At 31.6% G+C, this 22360-nt stretch overlaps 1 protein-coding gene across 1 annotated transcript in view; it reads left to right on the forward strand.

Moving 5' to 3' along the window:
• LOC143146596 (Kv channel-interacting protein 4) overlaps positions 1–22360 on the forward strand; it is a 72072-nt gene that overhangs the window by 38427 nt on the left and 11285 nt on the right. The window contains exon 6 of the mRNA XM_076311038.1: positions 12133–12345. Coding sequence (XP_076167153.1) covers positions 12133–12345 — 213 coding nt within the window. The remainder of the gene's footprint in view (positions 1–12132; positions 12346–22360) is intronic.

Genomic DNA, 22360 nt, shown 5'->3' on the forward strand with positions numbered 1-22360 from the left:
CAATCAATCTATGATTCGCGGTTAATTTGCTGTTCGATATAGGACATGCTCGTTTCTCCGTGTTTACGGTTTCCACGACCAAGAAATAAGAAAACTGGAGTAGTCGTCAGAGGATAATTACGAACTAACACAATTATCTCTTGTGTCTTCGAGCAGAAAATATGTTTCATGTAATTAGCTCACGAGTTGCTCTAAACTCGCGCATTAACCGTGATTCTCTCTGCAGCGAACATTTCTCCTCGTTCGTTCTTCTCTTCTTTTGTACACGATGAAGTTCATACGTTCGCCTTTGACGTCCTAACCCGTTTAATTAAGTCTTTCTATCAGATTCCCTATAAGTGAACACGGTTTTAGAATAATATATATCAACGTTGAAATATGATCTTCCGTCTTGCGGTGACACGAGATAGTCGAAGCGAAATTTTGCATTCGCGCGATAGTACCTACAGAATTAAAATGTTCAACGATATATTTAATTTGTCAGAAATCTTCTGTTATGTTCTTTTTTTTTTATTTATATACAAATTGTGTATTAGCAAAGTACAGATTATTTGAAATCTGTATGAAAACAGATTTTTATGAAATTGAGAGATTTCAACTATATTATCTTGGAAAATTTCTCTTTACACGAATAGATAGTGCAAAATATTGATATTAATTTACAATAATATTTAGAGCTGTATTAAACATCTTACAAAATAAAAAATAAATTTGAATATAAAATTAACTCTATAGCAATATCGAAAAAAACTTCCACCCTTTCCTGCTACAATATTATCGATAAATATTTTGAAATTTGTTCTAAACGTTTATATTTGATTACTGTCTGCAATATTTTGACAGTACATACAGGATAACGATACGGAATTAGATTTTACACAGAAGGGAATAACGTGGGAGTTATTTTTAAATGTGTAGCTGTCTCTGATATTTAGTTATACAGGGTATCCTAAGATTTAACGATCAACCTGTGTCAGTATCTTCTATGAATAGAAATAAAGGATAATTAAGGAAAAATATCGAACAAACACTTGATTAGAAAATTGTAACAAAATTATAAGATTATAACAAACATCCTCGAAATACATCATACCGTATAAACAAGTCAATAATACATATTCATGTAATACGTTTATGCGCATTATGTTGACTAGATAATATATTTAAAATCTTCTTGACCTGGATGACCATCATTTTGAGATGGTGCAGTAACGGCAAGAAAAGAGTGAAAGTAGCATCTATCATTTTCAGCGATATCAAGTAATAAACACAACGCACATAAACAGATGAGATCAGATGTCATCGACTTCTTCTTACTCTATAATGTATTAAGAGGAAGATCGTTATGATTTCGTACTTTTGTTATAACTTTTTAACGAAACGTTTATTTGACTACATTTATAGGACTCTCTTTTTAATTCTACTCGTAGAACATTCTCGTACCAGTTAGTCGTTAAATTCTAGGACACTCTGTATAATATAATGATAGAATTACGAGATTAGAGATTACGGTTGATCGTGATTACAGTACGCTGTATAACCGACTAGGTTTCAAAGGAGTTCATATCCAAAGTCTACGTAATTATACATGGGTCGCTAGTTTCTCTAACGTAAAATTTAAAATGAAAATGTATTTATTAAAGGTATAAAGATAACGTTTATTCTATATATATATAAATTCGCATTAAATACGTTTAAAATTAATGAACGGTCGAATGATTACAGTCATGTTATTTACATATATTTCGTATTTAAAAATATAATCGTTTAATAAATAATATAAACAACACACTATTTAATGAAGCATTTATATAAATATTGCAAATAATAACATTCAGAATTCTATAAAATCATCAAAGGGGTACATTCGTATAGCATTTTGAGAAAATTTATTTGTTCCTTGCATTTTCTTATATTAGATCCCATGGAAAGGTTCTAGATTTTCTAAGAGGAGATAATAAAGAAATATACTTTTTAATCTGTATAATTTTATTCCTCAAAATCGACTTAAAATTGTGCACGATTGAATGCAACGTGACTTATGTGTCTGACCAATTCATGCTGTTTCTACTTGTATTTACGTTCATATTAACAGGGTTAATATTAGATAAATATTGACTGTAGTGTGATTTTATTTGTCTTTCTCAGTGATCTTACTGTCTTCCAACTTCTTAGAATCAATTAAAACAAATAATATATCAATGTGCAGAAACACCAACACAAGTAAAAAGAACGTGTAATAGTCAGACACGTTAACCCCGTCGCAACGCATTGCACACTGGTTCAGATACGTCTAACTTGATTGGTCTTCGTCTACTCTCTTCTTTTTCTGCTTACTGTATTTAAATAAACATAAGTACGGATCAAAGCTTAATATTAATCGATCAAATAAATTTACATTTGTTTATAATCTTGCACTTTTTTCTGTGAAATGTCGAACATCTTTATTTTTTACCTCTTGCGCTTCTTCTAGAAGCTATACTATATGTAAAACTGCTTCCTGAATGACGCTTGATCAATGAATAAGTATTTTGTGTAGAAAAACAAGTATAATTATATAATTTAATATATTTTTGTGCCGATGACAAACAGTATTTCTCAAATCCTTTTACGTTAATCTCGTATCCATTATTTATGCCCCTTAGAATTAAACTGAATCTTAAAATAAGATCTTCGTCTATATCAGTAATTTGTGATGATAATTTGGGATTTGTAAAAAATCTGCTGGCAGAATTCCCATCGTTTGTCGTTTCAAAGTCAGGCTTCGAAGCATTAACTGGTAAGACCATTTTTCGAGGAAATCTCTCTTGCAAACCAACAAATGTATAAAAATAATAAATAAATAGTAAAGAACGTAATACATTCAAAATTTTAAATAAGTTGTGATTATTACAAGTTAACTCAAATTCTTCGTTCCGTACTCCAAACAGCGTTAACCGACTTTAATCATATTTAATCATCTTAAGTATAATACTTTCTAACGAATGCATTCGTACAAGATTTATCATGCCTTTGTATGAATTCCGTTTTATAGATCTAATTATATAGGAAAAAAACGAGAAAAAATAAGACTTTAGTAAGAGGTACGTTTTAAAAGGTAAAAATATAATTGCCTTTTTCATCTTTCATATATGTATAGCTAAAAGACCATTCGTTAATGCTACATTGGTAGATTTAAACTAATCTCTACTGATATAGAAATATAGGGCAGCAAAGTATGCCAATTCCAACAGAAAAGTGATCCCTTTAAAACCCATTCTTGCCTGATTTCAAAACTCTCTCACAAAAAGCTGAGTACCTTACGGAACTCTAGTTTTTATTCAAATTTAGTCCGTACATTTAAGAATGCATGATTTAAATATCATTGATTTGCAATGAAGTTGAAAATTTGATTTTAGTTCGTGTCTTGGTGAATCCGGACCACTGTGCATTACGTTGTCCTCAATCGTACGCGTAACCGATACATTTTCAAAATCGATTTTCTAAAAAACGAAGCCTCGTATGCTAAACTTCCATTTCACACTTCCGATTTACTTTTCCACAAATCACTGAATGCCAATACTTATTCTCTACCAAATTGTAATACTTATTCTCGCTTACCATCTATACTCTGCAGCGTGTATTCATTAAGATCAGAATTTTCTACTAAAGAAGATCAGAACTAAGAAGACTTGAACTAAGAAGATCAGAACTGATTAGAACTAAGAAGACCATGAACAATCTTTGTTCGAACAATTTTAATAATTATGTACAGAAGATTTCTTTCTCCAATAATGTACGTTATCCTGTATGTGATCTTCTATTAGCCCAGCAACACTTTTGCCTAACTTAAGCCCCTATCGAGCTTAGTCGCATTACGAGCTCACTCTAAAGTCTGCAAACGCGAGAAGATTATCGTTTCTCGTTCACAGTATGATACTTCTGGTCGAGCGATTTTCATCTTACGACAACACGACTTCTCCATCTTCAGCTCTTCCTCGCTGTCTTACGCTTTCCTCGCGTGAACTCGTGGCCTTCTTTGGACAACGACGAAAACGTCTAGCGACTTTACGCTTAATCTTATTAGTGCGCCAAGCTTCAACACTGCTATTCTATCATAATCTTTGTACATTTTTGGCGAGTCTCCCTTGATCGAGTAAAAAAAGATTACTTTCAGCGGTATCATGTTCAACATAAACTCCTTCACAAAATGAAGGTTTTGTCTTATACGAATTGGTATTTGTACCAGATTTTAGACACTATAGTAATAATACGTATACAAATATTATATAATTATTTAAAAAATATACAATTGAAGTTATTTGAAAAATAAATTTCTATATGTAATCTTTGTTAACACTTATTATGTACCATGTTTCTTTTAACAAATATTTGTGCGTACATATAAACTGAAAAACATTACTTATTTAAATCATGACGAGAAAATACATTTACCAAATTAATATTTTGATTAAGATTATAATTTTCATAATTATATTTAAGTAGTGATTCATATTATATGCTAAGATTAGCAATTATTGCTACCCTCAATTGTTGTGTATACTTTACACAAATTATAAACCATTATAAACGTATAGAATATGCGTGGAAAACATTGTCGTTGTGAGACGTAAAACTTATTATGTACGTACTAATGAAATTTTCAAGACTTACTAACATTTTCTATTATTAAGATATAATATTTCCTAAAAGGGATCAGGCGGTAAAAAAAACGGAGAGTTAGTCAAACCTTTTATAATATGATCTTGATATAATAATTTCTTGAAACTTTCTTAAGTGCAATTTACTAATAAAGAATTTACAATATAAAACTATATTTATTTAATAAAAATAGATACAGAACTAATTTACATATAAAAAAAACTCACATACCAATTTTTTTTTTTAATGTAAACGTCTCTTCAATGTGTTTCTATAATAGTTGTATGAATATTTACGATTGATTTTAATATCTTGCATTTTTAAAGTTTCAATCATTTACGCCCAATCAGAAATCTTGTGCTCAAATTGAAATCTTGCTCGATGTTCCATAACTGTCGACATAATCGTCATAACCTAAATCAACAATTGCTATTTATTCCGTCGAGCATCGTTGTTTGCAGCCGGGACTGATGTAAACGCACTTGGTATTTGCAAAAGAGGAATTCCTACCTCGGTGTTATAATGCTTACTTACACTATATACAGCTTATTTACATTCAAATTACCACGTACAACTGGAACGAAATCGAAAATTAATGTCTACCGTCAAACTTGTGTCTTTGAAGAAGCATATATCAATGGGAATATTGAATAACGAATAGTAAAGAACTAATAGAAAATAATATGAGAAAGGTTATCCGTGGATAAAAATTTAAGAGTAATTTTCAATAAACGTAAACAAATTTCTACGATTTTATACAATATAATTTATGCATTAATTACTGAATCGTTCGCCCCATTTGTCTCTATTTCCTTCTATTCTTTCCGTGTATGTATACGAGAGACCTTAAAAAGTCATTCTTTTCCGTAATAAACGGACGATTTTAACATTTGCGACAATTAACAAGTTTTTGAAACCAACATTATCGTTAGCTTCCGTTGGAATTCTCTTTCTTCTTGTTTTATGATGCCCGAATAGAAGAAATTTATTATTATCTTCGACCTCGAATGTCGAGAACACCTCTATTTACAAGAACGTAAATTAAGCCAAAATGTGACAAATAACATTTTTTAATATTGCCAATATTTTTGAAAATATTCAATTTTTCCACTTAGTGCGGCCCCTGTCTGTATAATACACACATACTTCGTATATACTGACAAAATGAAGAAATCTGTATAAGTCACTGTACAAATATCTTTGAGAGCTATTTACAGATTTATGATCTTTCTACTGCATAATAACAGTAAAAAATATTTTCCCGAGTATCTATACATAGATCACATTACAGCATAACATCAAAATGCATTGTATAACGTTTGAATCTTTCCTGATTGTTTACTCGATATTTTTAAGTATCCATAAATAGATTGTTGAATATCCGTAAGTAATATTCAAACAGAATAATCTCCATCGACTACTTCGTAGTATAAAACGCTGTCGTAACTTGATTTGCCGTAATTGAAGCGTTTACTAATCCAATTTGTCCCATGAACATGAACTCTAAAGTGCTTTCGGTCGTGTCGTATAGGCGCCATGACTCGTATTGCAGCGTCATTATCAATTCTTTTTGCAGTTTTCAATTACCCTGCATTCGACCGAAGATGTCGATGCCATTAGTGTTAGCTCGAGCATACTGTGCGCACGATGTCGAATAGTACGCGACAAATTGCTTCGTTTGGCTTTGTGCACAAAAACAATTTATTCATAACCGTGGATGTTCTTCACTCTTACGTTTGTTTACTGCAGATCGTTATTAATCAGTTATAAACTCTGGTTAAAAATTCTAACACGATTGATACGGTGGAGTGTTCCTAACCTCAAAATTAATTTACGCAAATATAAGCAAAGTGTAATATTTCCTGAAAAGTTGTCACAATCTTGATCTGAGTACTCGTTAAAAAGTTATCTTTATTACAATTCTTGACTCTCGTTCCCTATATATACAAAGCCGAGGTAGCAGGAAATACTAAATTTTCTCTGTCTGACATTTTATCACAGCTTGGTCCAGAACGTATGACTTCTCAAAACACATTTTACGTTCTTTCCTTCGTATGCTGAATACTTTTAACAAATGTATACCTGGTATTAATACATTATTAACGTAATAAGATACTATCAATAGGTTTTTCTTGTTAGAAAACTATAGTAACAGTATGACGAAACAAAAGAAGATTTCTAACCCAAGAAATAAGAAATAAGACCTAACCCAATAACTTTCGAATTAATATTCGGATGTATAAAACGCTTAAGACGAAAAATGTGTACATATACGTGATATATTGTAGAATTCAGTTTACTTAAAGCGATAAGATAAGAAACGTAAAATTTGTATATTTGTTATTGTATATTCGTACGGGTCTCTGTACCGATCCACGAACCACGATTAAAAAATTTCTGTAACTTCCACGAGGGAGCTTACTTTAGACACTTAATTTACACAATTTACCACAAACTTATTTTGTAAGTGATCGCTATTTAATTTATATGTTATATTGATTTTTGCATTAAAACTTTCTCGACCTTTCCGAGAGATGAAGATCCTTCACGATTCATTGAGAACCTGGATGTCCAAAAATCCAACAATGGATTTATAAAGTTTTACCGATGAAAATGAGTCTAAACGTGACCTCATCTGGACTGTGTTTAATAACTTTATTCGAATCACTTTTGAAAAACTTCCAGTTACCTATTATTAAAATTAGTCCGAATAAGTTTGTATCTGGGCTTATTTTCATCGAGAAAACTTCACCAATGCTGCTACTCGGATAAATTCACAGTGACAAGTATACAAATTTCATTTGTAGAAAATGGAATTTGTTTCGACACGAGTATACTATATCACCCGTCTTCTTTGAAACCAGTGGCAGAAATAAATAATACAGGAGTACTTCGCTTTCGCGACGGATTAAGTTCTGGGTCGTTGTAAAACGGATCGCTGTCTTAACTCGATTTCTTAACTCGTAAGTCGCCCGAAATTAAGAATAGAACTTAACGTTATTGCTATAATTGAATGTAACGATTAAATAAACAAAAGTAATCTTTTCTCCCCTTTTGTCGTCCCAATGAAATTCCAATATTCCTTATTCGTGCTCTTTGAATCACAAGATAAGGATATTAACTAGCAACTTGCAAAAATAAAATATTGCTTTGGGCACAGTTAAGGAAAACTTTAATTATAAACAATCTTATTAGAAATACTATGAATTTTACAAACGAGACTAGAGATAGTTGTCTAAAACGATCGTATCGGAATTTACTCTATTCAACGTTATTGTGCGTTTAACGAATCTTTCGTTTTATATGCCCTTAAATATGAAATCTTTCAAAGAATTCACGACATCGCCATGAATTGCACGGTCATCGTAAGTAATTCCTTCGACGTTGCAATTTACACTCAGTTAATTGCGTGTGTAGTATTGGTCTGTAAAGTGAAGGGGTGCATGAAAATTGGGCCCAAGGGGTTGTACATTTAGCCCGACTGTGTACTTAATGAAGAATGGACCTAACTGCCAATCCCTGAGCCGCGTTTTGAACATTGTTAGAAATAATAGTCGCTTAGCGGTAACATGAAATCACGACACATCAAAAGTTACCATGCACAAGAGGACATAATCTAATACACTTAATACGTCTGATTATAGTTCGGTCGTCTTCTGATCGTAAACGAATGCATTGACAGTTACTAATTTCAAAAAGATGGACGAAACCGTGTTCGTGTCTAAAACACGACCCTATTCAAAATCTTGTATAGATGATACATCACCAATGGATAGAAATCTTCCAGATACATGCATATATTATTATGAAAAGTAATTACTAAACCGCAACTTGTATAGACTGTATAGACTGTATAGACTGTATAGACTTGTATAGACTGTTTTACTGCATTGCCAATCGATGCGTCGACGATTGTATACATACATATATATGTTCACGATATGTAATTCTATCCCTGTAATTGAAGATTTATTACAAGAACGCGATAGCCTCTTCTACGAAGAAGAGCGTGTAGAAGAATATAAAATCGAGCACGAACTGTAAACAAATAGAACGAAAGGTCCATGATACTGTAGACTTTGTACGCAATTAAGATTAAGCATCGTCATTCTTGGTTTATTTTTGGCTTTGTAACTTGCACTCAAATTTACACATTACACTATCTCCTCTATTCACCAGAATTCTCATTTTCTATTCTAATAAAATCGCCTAAAAACTAATCAAATATAAGTCCAGTTGTAAATCTAACCTCGAGATTGGAATTATGTTTTTTAAAAAGTGCAATAATTTCCCCTTTTATGTAACGACTTTTACACTGGACAAGTAATAGAGATTAATGTCAGTTTATTAGAGTGTTACGTAGGCACATTCATTGTTATTCAAATATGCATATCATTTAAAAGGAAAAAAAATTAGAATTAATATTCTGCTTACATTACGTTTTCACTATTATGTATATATATAGAATAAAGTTCAGGACTTTAGTATAATCTTGAACAAGGACTTCTCGTTCCTTACTTTTTCGACTATATTTATAGTCTCAGTTCATAAAAGTTCTCTACCTATTTTTCAAAGTATACACTTCTAGACCTCTCTAGTTAAGCTATCTACCAAGTTCGTTGATATCATTTTACTCTTTTATGTCAAAGAACGCAATTTGTCAGGCTAACAACTCTGACACTCTAACGAACATAACTTTTTGATCTGTAGGAGAATCATTAACCGTCCAGGAACAGTATTCAGGGTGAGTCATTTAAAACTTTCACCCAAATTTACTTGTAAACTGAACAAAAGTTATTTAATATACAGGGAACTGTCCTCTCTTTGGGTTCAAAAAGACCCAAGCATGATACGACGAGAGTTAATCACTTTTTTTTACCTTCAATAGCGGCAGAAATAATTTATAATGTTTCATTTAAGTAAAGCATCCTATATATTAGTATTGTCAACACAAATGCAAATCATATTTATAACACGCTATCGTATCACTTAATCCAATCCTTCAACTAACTCTTAGGACATCAATTTATAGCAAGAGCAGCGACACGACACGAGTGACATATTTCGTGACCTGTTTCACAACAATGAATATAACGTGAACATACTATATATATAAGATATTATTGAAATATGAAATCACTTGTCTTTTAGGATGAACTAATACATGTTTATAAATTATAAAACGTATCCTTTGCAATTAAAAGCCTAGATTTTGATAACTCCAATACTAGAATAATATTCTTTGGAATAAATTTTTCTAATTGTTAAACATATGCGTTGTTACAGTACCTTTGTCAGTGTTAGTTATCGTTAACTAAATTTGTTATTGTTGTATTAGTATAAAAGTATGTAAAATATATGGATAATTTGTCCAAAAGTTAATTCCACGGAAACGTTAACGTTTCTTATAATTTTTACAAAAAGGTTATAACAGTAACAGTAATAAAGTTTATCGCAAAACAACTTTAATAACCTGATATTCTTGTTATTTTTATCTAACATTATTGCAATGAATTATTTGTAAAACAAATAAATATTACTTAAAATTTGGGTAGTTGTGTTTATGATCAAATTCATATTTGTGTCTATGGCGAATTTCTTATACCTTAAATAAAACTTCATTGGAAGGACATACTACGTCAGCTCTGTTTAAAATACAGACAGAATTAATGCACATCGTTCTTTCACGAGTGCATTTCAAATTGCACTGTCGAATATATATATGTACACGTGTACATGGAACACACAAATGTCGTAATCGTTCTCTTCAGAAATTCAAATGCACACGAGTGGCATAATAAACCAAACGCAAAAGTTGCGAATTGGTTCCCTTTTAGCACTGTTCAAAGTTCTGCTCGAATTTCCATAATACTTGTTGTATCAGGATTGGAAATAGTTTCTAGACTTCAATCGCTTCGCGATACACTGACACGTGTAACGTATGAATGTATGCATCTACACTCTATGTACAAACTAGGAATCCAGTTCATTCTTGTACACGTATGTATGTTTTCATCCTGAACCGAGTTTCCCGGTCGTAACTTGGCCAACTGGTATTAAAGTTTATTACCCGTGAGACAAGGTATTATCTGACATTACCGTTGGACAGACAATTATCGCACGATAAAACGGGCTTTTCGCGTGTTTCCTCCAATTCCGTATAATTTCGTTTCCACGTGAAGAAAAATTAAATTCAGTGAAAATAACGTGGCTATGGTATCTGTTGCACCAGAAACAAACCTAGTGTGTTTACTTGTATCGTTAAAAAAAATAGCAGCACGCAGTTACTTTCTGTTCGATAATCGGAACAAAATTAATCATCGCTCACAAAAGCAAATATATATTAATATTATGAATCATCAGAAATGTGTATGTTCTTGCTTTAAAATATAATCATTTTCCATAAGAAGAAATTCCCAGTACAGAACATTCAGGTGGATTTAAAAATAGAAATTATTAAATTATTTCGAATACGAGTTTTAAAAGTAATCTTAGTAGATATGAATTGAATATCTGTACGTTCTCTAAAAAATAATGAAAAAGCTATTAGTGTCCATCGGTTTTATATTTTAATAACGTTACATTTGTAATATCAAATAAGTAGCAAAAGTTTACGGTTCTATTTATTTTCGAAATTCATTTTCATACATCTATAGAATAAATGATAAACATTCCGTAAGTGAGACTTACAATTTACAATTTATAATGAGCTACTGTCACAAAACAATCACCAAAACTGTTTTCAACTGAATTAATTATAACAACTCTTAATTAAGCATACTATTAATGACAGTTCCAACCATTACAAAAAATAATACCGAGTTTTGACAATGGCGTGCCAACTAAATTCGCAACATCAAATTTTAACTGATCCATTGTACATAAATTTAAGCCACAAATAGAGTTCGTAACTTTTCAACAGTATTCTCTTCTTCCTCCCTCTATCCACAGAGATTTCATTATTGAAAACTTTTTGGAAAACGCCCCTCTGAATAAACAGAAAATTTATGCGACTGAAGTATATATAGAAACAATTTTGTTATATTTATTTTAATTGATACAAAATTAAAAAGTTTTTACTGATTTTGATTGATCAAACACCTCCACTTGTTAAATATAATAAAATTGTTCCTGGAATCCTTTCACCAAGTTAAATCTGATACAAAACAAAAACTTCAACAATGACAATATTTATTGAATAAGATAAGTGGAATATTTAAAACGATACAAGAAAGATATATTTCAATCATTTTTAAACTCTAACAATAAATACATTAATACGGAAAAAGAAGTTATTCGCATTATTCTGCGTTAAAAATGCTCTTTCGCGACGACCCTCTTTGATTGTAAGACGTCCACCCTAGGGATTGCCAACTCTGTCTTAGAAAACACTCTAATAAAGTGTAACGATAATTCCAGAACGAGAGTTGATAAACATATGAAGCCGAGACAGCTTACTTTGAAAGAACCAATTTTATTTTTATCTTCTAGGACTTTGTTACCGGCCTCAGCATATTGTCTCGTGGTTCCATGGACGAGAAACTACGCTGGACATTTTCTCTCTACGATATCAACGGCGACGGCTGCATCACGAGAGAAGAAATGACGGACATTGTGACAGCTGTATACGAGTTGATGGGGAAATTTGCCGATCCAAATTTGGACCACCAGGGCGTACGCGAAAAAGTAGATCGAATATTTCAGGTACGAATTTTTCAAACTTTTGCTTCCAGAGGAAATAACTGTGCGGAGTAACAATTTATAAGGTAATTTTTCTTTGGAGTTGAGAAATATAGTTTCTTCTTTGTCCTAATTTACCCTCAATCTTCTATTTCTTTTAAAGTATCCAAATTTTTACCGTAAAATTTGTTTCATTTCTTAAAAATTACAAAAGAATTCTTTTAATTGTTTATACATATACGAATTAATTATCGCTTTAACTAAACATTTGTTGTTAAACTTTTATATTTTGGGGAAAGAAATGTCGAATCGACATCAACGGGTTTAAAAATAAGTTCTATCCCAATTTCAAAAATGAAAAATTCAATACAATAACTAATTAATGTGCCAAGTGATGATATGGAAATATTCGAGACAGTTTGAATTGAAACACAAATGTGTATTACATTTTCCATATTTCACTTTGGACTTTTCAGGTCAATTTCTTTTTTTTTTTCTTTTTTTTTTTGCGGCACTCTCTATTTATAGTCTATATCGGTCAATACGCAAATTGTTCAGTCTGTGTGCACGGCTTAAGTATTGGTACAATACATCTTAAACCTCGAACGGTGTCATGATTTATAAGTACACAAAAATAAAATTGTGAGGTTAAAAGTGGTATTGGTACAAAAAATACTAAAAACATTGATCTATTTTCTGTCGCTTGTCTAGAGCGATCTTTTATATACAATAGTGATTACTTGAGCTTTTCAATGAACAAAGATTTTTGATGTGTTAAGCAGTTGTTTATTCAATGCGATCACCTTAAAATATTATAAGTATGTATCTATAAGGAAGTAAAATAAATATTATACAATATACTAAACATAGTAATGAGATATATGAAAAAATATAAAACGAAAAGTTACTTAGTAACAAATTTAATTATTCCAATTATAAATAAATTACTTTTCAATTTATATCCCATCATTGATGTTTATGAATGTCCTATTGTATAATTCTTTACAAAACTCAACAATCTCTTGGATTACAATGGTTTAATAATTTCAAGACGTTCGAAATATTGAAGACTTTTGAGACACGAAGGACATTCAAGACACCAGAGAATTTACTGAATTTCAAGACCTTCAATCGTGTCGATCTGACAATAAATTACTTTTCGATTTATTTCCCATTATTGCTGTTTATGAATGTTCTATTGTATAATTTTTTACAAAACTCAACAATCTCTTGGATTACGATAATTTACTAATTTCAAGACGTTCGAAATATTGAAGATTTTTGAGACACGAAGGACATTCAAGACACCAGAGAATTTACTGAATTTCAAGACCTTCAATCGTGTCGATCTGACAATAAATTACTTTTCGATTTATTTCCCATTATTGCTGTTTATGAATGTTCTATTGTATAATTTTTTACAAAACTCAACAATCTCTTGGATTACGATAATTTACTAATTTCAAGACGTTCGAAATATTGAAGATTTTTGAGACACGAAGGACATTCAAGACTCCAGAGAATTTACCGAATTTTCAAGACCTTCGATCGTGTCAGTCTGACAAAACGTTTCGAGACTCCTTGAGTTTCGTTGCTTGACACAAAATGTCTCGAGGCAGTTTGAATCCCCCATTGCTACAGTTGACCAAGTATTGTCGGAGGGTGGTTTATGACATTGTTCGCGTCGTAATCCAAAGCACTGCACCTTACATACATACGTATATGTCGGATTAAAAAATTGTAGATTTTTTAATTCTACTTGAATGCACGATTCAGCAGTTTTAAAAACGAAAGCCCTACCTGTTATTTCACTCTTATCGTTTCAACTTTAAATTTAAACATCGACAAATGAAAAAGTGAAAAAAATGGTTACTTCGCATCTAATATTGAAGTTGAAAACAACAGAAAGTAAATAGTAGTGATCACAGGTACTTGTAGGGCCCATATTATGACAATTATCGATATTCTATTGTATTCGAAATATTTTACAATTCCATAATTGGGAAACATGGTTGCCGTATGTGCAATAACGCAACAGAAGAAAAATACTTTTTCCCCGTCACACGCCAAGTTAATTTCAATCCGATCTTTCTCGTATCGCAAAAGGTATTAATAATGATCCAGGCACGCGTAACGTTCAAAATAGATACTTTATTTACAATGGTGAAACGAATGTTACAAACGAGCGTGGACAAATGTTGTACGCAAATAAAATTACCGAATGATTGCTACGAGTCAGCGTAGACAACTGTTATGTGCGTATTGAACTGTTTGATTTTTTGTTTCTTGGAGGTTTCTTTTGCACGATTGACTTTGATTGTTAGATGGGCTTGCACGTAAACGTAGCCACGTACAAGTTCATCTTACAATGAACGTGGATGTGCAAGCATCAAAAGAATGCTGATCAGGAAATGTCAACGGTCATTGCCCTTCATTGATTGTTGAAATATGTGCATAGTTTCGATACAGTGACCGCTCCAACCAACCGGTGATCCACTAGTATACATTCTACAACTGCTCGCACAGGTCGTAAACCCATAAGCCTAATTTTATAAAAAGTAAACGGACAAACGATTTGTTACATCGAAATCGTATTTTTAAAAACAATGACTTACGATGTGCTCGATCTCGTCACTACTTGCATCGAATGTTGTCAAATTCTGAGAATCTAAGCTATCCAAGTTGATCATATTTATCATATTTTCCTTTTATTACGCATTTCGTAGCGTGTTTCGAACAAGTACTTACTATCAATATTTTTAGAATGTTAACGTTCAGCTCGATCGTTTGAAGAGTGAATTGTTAATCTATTACCCATACACACGCAAACGTACCAAACTTACGATATTGCGTGAACTTGTTTCCTTCCTTCCGATATAATGGGCCTTTCCGATAATAGATTTTCTTATAATCGATATTTTGATTAATCGTTGTTGTATATGTATACTGTTGTTTACCGTATATGTACAGTATATGTATTCCGTTGTATATGTACACTGTTGTTTACGTTTGAAATTGTCGGAGTACATTTTTCACAACCGATAACAAACCAGTTAAGAACTGGGTGCATTGCGAATTTCTCGATAAAACACATGTGCATTGTATACTGTTCGCCACTGACAGTCCATGCGGAAACAGTTTCCCAATTCTCGATACTTTTCCGATATTTGCTAACTGCTGATCGATGTATACTACTAGATACTAGTTGAATTGATTTCCATTCTCTCCCTGTGGTTAAATGTGATTCTGTTATAATTGAAGCCTTCGATATTTCGTCGTCAAACTCTAGTAATCGATTCAATTTTATTACATCGATAAGAACCAAAAGAACCACTCCGAGATTTTAAAAACCATCTTTAACAGGTTTTTTTATGGGTAATATACCTGCACTGTACACCTCGCGAATAATTTTTACCACATCTGTAGCTCTTTTAACATTTTCGACTTAATCCGTTGTGCAATCCCTTCGACAAACTATATTTGTCGTTCGTTTCCTAATTTTGGTAATTATTGAGAAGTTTGCGCTACTCGTCTATTTTGATTACTTGTCGATACGGTGTAGAAGAAAAGATTTGTAATCGTTGTTTCCTTTGTATGTATATACGAACTGTCTTAGTTTCCGCGATATTCGTATAACAATTCTGCTAATGCTACATTAAATTCTGTTTATGCGTACTAACGCATAACGTGTTTATCTATTGTTGCTATGACACGCGGTGTCGCAATGACTGAGAACAGTGGTAACCAACTCTGTACAACGAATGGACCAAACGAAAAACAATGCTGGATGCATGGACGAGAGAAAAAACTAGTCCTACCTTATTAATCTTATTTGTAACTATCGAAACAGTAACGAATCAATTTTAACGAATTAGATTAAGATTTTTTCGTTTCTCTAAAACTAAAAAAAGTCCTCTAAAAAGTCCTTTACGGGCAATCGAAAAATATACCAAAGTGTCTTGAGAATATCTTGTTAAAAAATTTCATAACGACCGACACACCCTTTAACGTAGTTTTTTTACCTTTTCACTGTTCTCATTTGTTCTGTACGATATTACCACTGTGATATCTCCTACGGGCAAGGAAAGCATATTCGTCCCAAAGACCATCTGGCAAAGCAACAGCTGTACACTCCTCCGCTGCGTTTCCACACGTGTAACGCGCGGCACAGAACCCACTTGAAGCACTTAAAAAGCTCGCTTTGCAGAGGCAGCGCACACACAAGCGAGCGTGTCAAGCATATTCTGCGATGAACGTTGCACATGTAGAAACGCAGCCTAAGGGAACATTTAAACTGCTGCAACATTCTGTTATAGAACGTATTTGATACCCTTAAAAGAGTTCAAATTAAGTGAAACGGAGCGCGTAAATTTGAGTTTACTGTAGCAGTCGGAAACAACGCGGAAGAAACATAAACTTTATACAATTATACGTAATATCGTGCATTTATTTGTTAAAAATTATACATGCATTCACTTTAAATTCCTTTACTTGCATTTTAACATTGCGATCAATTTCAGACTTATACTTTGCCTCCAGACATTGGCACAATTAAATCGCTTAAATATAATTACCTTTTCGTTGCAAAAGTTTGTTTACATGGCCGATCCACATTTGTTTTTGCGGATTATACGCGGTCGAATAACTCGTTTTAATTTCAAACGCTTCAATTTTACACCGTTTATAGAAACGAATAGTGAAAGTATAGTAGAGTATATCAACGTTCTCTGTGCACACTGTACGCGTTGCACTACTTGTTTCGTGTTCACAACATTTTAGTAACAGACACGTTTTACGAAATAATTTGATTATTATAAATTTTCTCCAATTTGACTTCATTTATGCTGATTTTCAAGTAAAACTACAAATAATAATTCACTTACATATTAATTAAATAACCACCTCCTAATAACGTGCAATGGGATATTTAAAGAAATGTAAATATCCTTAATGATTATAGACATATGGAAGATGGTTTAGAATAAACATTCATTCTTTGATAAAGCAAATATCGAGTAGTGAAGGGAACCTGTTAAGATTATTGGGATTCTGATATCATAGAACTTCTATCGTCCTATCACTGAGATATTTACCTGTAAATGGAAATTATTGCGCTCACAAAATTGTATTGCAGTGATCAATAGTAATTATCGTTATTTTTACAAAGACTAGATATATTTTCGATTTTACAAAGATAATCAGAGATTAAAATACTAAGACTGCATTAAATTGACACGCATTATTTGTTTTAATATATTATGAAAATTTGTAGATAGTTGTGTCCCTGCTCGTGTTCTTATAGATATTTTATGCTTATATTTACGTATTACGTATGTAAATATTTTCTTTTATTTAATTTTGTTTTCATAAAAAATGCGTAGGTAATGTACCAATAGGAGAATGCAAAGTTTAAGAAGTTAACAAGAAAATATTAGCTGAAATAAGTCATTGGTTCAAGTCAGTAATTTGCATATTTAAGAAAATATAACGAAAAATATCCTTCGATAAATAAAGTAGGTAAGGATGGGACACAGAAGGCCTAATATATTGTAAATTTAACATCATTTTATTATGTATTTGTTCCGATTTCGAGCAAGTCTAGAGAAGTCAACGCGTAATATTTTACATTTAACAAATACATTAACAAAATGTAACATTAAAATTGTTTCGATAAAGTACGATTTTTAAGAATCTGTACAATAATTCAATTCACGTATTTATAAATTAATTTGTATAATAGCGACGTTCAACTGTAGATTTATGAAACAATTGAAAATCCAGTGGACGATATTTCACCGTGGAATATAACAATCGATGATAAGTTTTCGCGGAGCATTATTGGTCTTACCTGTTCACTTCAAGGAAGGAGAACGAATGCCCATTTGTATTGAACCAACTCCGATGATACAAGAAAAAGTTTCCTCTTAGCGGTTGTCACATTGTTACTTGCGAATGACAGCGTTCGTAAGGGTGTACCCTTTGTTTTCCTTCTTGCACGTTGAATAAAAGACGACGCAATTCGTTTTAGAGAAAGAATTTGAACGAATATCTTATACTTTCAACAAAAATGAGTTCCTATTATCCCAGATCTTGAGGGGATTGAATTTTAAATTTCTTTCGTTATTTCTATTTTAAATATTCGCGATTGAAATTATTTCGTTCATACTTTGTAGAATTTCACATATGTTGTATAAACTAGTAATCTAAATGATCACACAACACACTTGCTAAATATATGAGAAAATTCTACAGAAAAACATACATGAAGAAAAGCATTTAGAAATTAGTATTTTAGTATAAACTATCAAACCTTTATGAATGTATGTATTAAAGTTATTGAAGTTGCGTACAAAACATACAAAAATTTAATTTTACTTAATTTTTACTAATATAATTTGTACCATCCTCTCGATCTCTCGATTATATTAAATCGAGATGAATTATATAGAATTCAAATTAAATTAACCGAAAATTCAAAATGTATTTTGCAGAGATTGAACATGAACTGCTATTCGTTCGTTTCTCTTGTCACCTCGTTAATGTTTTGGGTGGTCCTTTTCTCAAGGTTTTTCATAACAGAGGTGCCAATTTCCCTCAACGTCCAAAGTAGAGCAAGTTTGGCAACTCCAGGGAGTTTCCAGAACAAGCCTCGGTTCTTAGGTATTATATACCGTACGGAAAAGTTCACAAATCTTTAAAGGTAGGTTCACGGTACGCGAAACTGGGCACGTGCAGGTCATCTGACAATGATGCATTATATCTAGTGTATAAATGTTTTTAATAAAAGAAAATTTTGCCATATCCGACTAAAATTCGAGGTTATATTTGCAAATGGCAGTTTTCAGTGGCACGAACATTCAATCGATTGAAGACACGTATACAACCATACATGTTGGAATAGTATTCGAAATATAATTTAATCGAAAGAGGAGAGGGTGATTTTTCATGTCGATGTAAATTGAAAATAAAATATTGTACAAGGTTTCAGTTTCAGCGAATCAATTTTAAACATTCTTTGAATATGCCTGCAATTGAAAACAACTTCTCTTTTCTGTTTTCTGTTTTGTTTCGGTGCAACTAGGACGTTAAATAAATGTCCTCCGTTTGGTAAAAATTAGAAGTTTATTTGAATATATTCGATTTCATATTCTCCACATTATTTTAAACAAAATTGATTATTTATTATTGTACGACACAACATAATTTTTACAATCCTTTCATAGACAATTATGACATTTATAATACGCTAGCTTCAACTTTTATAAAATCTAGAAGTTTATTTAATTTGCAGAAATTGTTTAACACAATATTATATTAAACGTGTATTTTACTTCATACAGGAAAATAAATACGTCGTAAAATAAGAAGTCAATCGATAATTATTATAAGTTCTATTACAATAGATATTTATTTAATAATTAGCGAAATTACACAATATGTATTTATGAGATAATATACACTTTTTACAACATATGACATTTGAAACTATTCTCATAATTCATATTTGCCACTCGGATCGGTTTTTTAACAATTTCACACATATGTATGTACATAGAGAAATAGGAAATCGTTAGAATTATATCGATTTGGAAATATTTTAAACTTCGTGAAATATATTCAAAATTGGTTTTCTCGAGAAGAAAACCTCGCGCAAAAATATTGTATTCTACACTTTCGATTTATTCTATCATCAAGAAATGCACATTCGGCAGCCGTCTAGCGAGCACTACTTTTTGCGAGACACTCGTTACATAATTTTCGACTGTGCAAAATACTAAACAATTTAACTGTGACTTGTGTTGTGAAATCCTTTAATACACGACAACTTCTGACCTTTTATTTGAAACTACTTAATGTACTTGGTAAAATTCACGTATAGTTCATGTCAAGCTTTCTCTAAAGAGAAAATGTAACGTAAATTCATTGGTAGAGTTACCACGAGATACAAGATTAAGTGACTTGTTTACGGTTCGCGGTTTTCAACCAAACATACGCGTACACATACGCATATGTATATACAAAAAGCTAAGTGAACTGAAAGCCAAAGGTACATGGAGGATAGGAAGAGAAGTTAATACAGTATATCCATTGGAACGCATCTTCGAGCACGTATTTGTGTACGTGCACTTGGTGCAATAATTCAAATCATAATTTCCTGCAGCTTTTGTTTCATCTATATTCCAAGAGATTCATAAACGAAATTTTACCGATGTTCAGATACATTTACACATATTTGTATATACTGTACACATTTTATTTAAATCACATGAAAGTGAATCTATAAAAGTTCTTAAAATAAAGTCGAACAATATATCGTATATTCTTGACGCGTATATACATGCGTTCATATACATATGTATGAAGCATTGTGTGCAAAAATAACCTACTCGGGTTAAGATATTTGTGCGGATTTCGTCGTAACCATATTCTTCAATCCCTCGTGTATGTATGTAAGCATACGAAGTTTTAGAAGATCCTCTTAAAATGTGCTCGTCAATTTTCAATGTCTACCCCATAAAACGTAACATGGACCGTATCGCATCACGTGCCTCGTACTACTGTTAAAACTACGCTCCAATTCTATGTAAAAACATACTATGTATATAACAAGTAGAAGTTGTCGAAACACCTTTTAAGTATTTATATTAATGTCATGAAAAAAAATCCTAAAACATTTGATGCAGATTTATGCAAGTAATTATTAAATATTGAAAAACTCCAAAGCCCAAAAACACTAAATTTACGATTCAAAAATTTGTAAAATTAAAATATTTACATATTTAAATCAATAATATTTTAGCTTATAGTGGGTACAATAGAGGGTTCTCTTAACTTTCTAAATATCTGCATAAAAGATTCTACGCTAACACATTTTCAGTCGTGCAACGAAGAATAACGAAACAAAAAAGAAAGACATAGAATCTGTTTTATAGTTTACAAGCACTGAAAATACAAAATAGTTTGAAAATATTATACAATTGACTGCAATGGAAAATAGTTCGAACGAAATATCAGAAAAGAAAATCAATAAATTTAAGAAAAATACAAGTAGTATTTACAATCCAATACATACATTTGTTAATTAAGCATAAAAGTTTTTCCTTAAACTTTAGTTCCTAACAAAAATATCTCATAATCGCCAAAACAATTTTACTGTACTTTATTACGTTATGTTATTTAACGAACGCGTTTGAAAAATAAAATAACTGCGCTTTTGTCATTGTTTATTGTCAAATAATAGAGATGCTTAATTAGATTAAAAAACTTGATTCGTTTTATTCACACGACATAAAATCAATGAATGAACTAGGTAATTGGTTCGACTTTATTTTCCCAAATCTCAACTCGGGTTAAGTTGTTTTTGCATCCACTATCTCATGTATGGTACTTGTGTCTCTTGTATGACTGTTTCTTGTACAGTGTGTACAATGTGATGATACGCACGAGATTCGTCCAAAAAGAAATTGAATTTTTTAAATAGCACCTCAGTGAGCTGGCACAGTACACTCGTATAAATGGCGTCGTGCAAGGCAATTCTCCTTTAAATGTATTTAAACAAGAGGTAGAATTTTTGAAAATTTATAAAAGAAAAACTATAAATCTGTAATGTAATTTGTCAGTTAAATTTTGCAACTACCGAAGATTTATTTTGCTTCAAGAAAATAAAAATTCAAACCGATATTGACTAACTGCATCCATTAATACCGTAACACTATTGCCGTATTATAGCATAGTGACATTTAATTATGAATATTTATTCGTAATTTTAGTGGTTACTTTCATCGTACAATATGGAAAATACTTAATTTAAAAACTAAACATACTCGTATATACCAATATGGTATATACCAAAAGTTGATTCTTGTTTTTTTTAATTGCTCACTTCTTTCGTATTCAAAGAATATGTAGTTAAGAGGAAATTTCAAAATTCTAAAAATTATTAAAGTTATAGATTTTTAAATGCCAAATGTTATATAGATTTAATATCTTATTTCATCATAGCGACTCACATCTAAAATAGACTCGTTATTCGTGATTG

The sequence above is a fragment of the Ptiloglossa arizonensis genome, chromosome 1, assembly GCF_051014685.1.
Source record: "Ptiloglossa arizonensis isolate GNS036 chromosome 1, iyPtiAriz1_principal, whole genome shotgun sequence".
NCBI classification, from domain to species: Eukaryota; Metazoa; Arthropoda; class Insecta; order Hymenoptera; family Colletidae; genus Ptiloglossa; species Ptiloglossa arizonensis.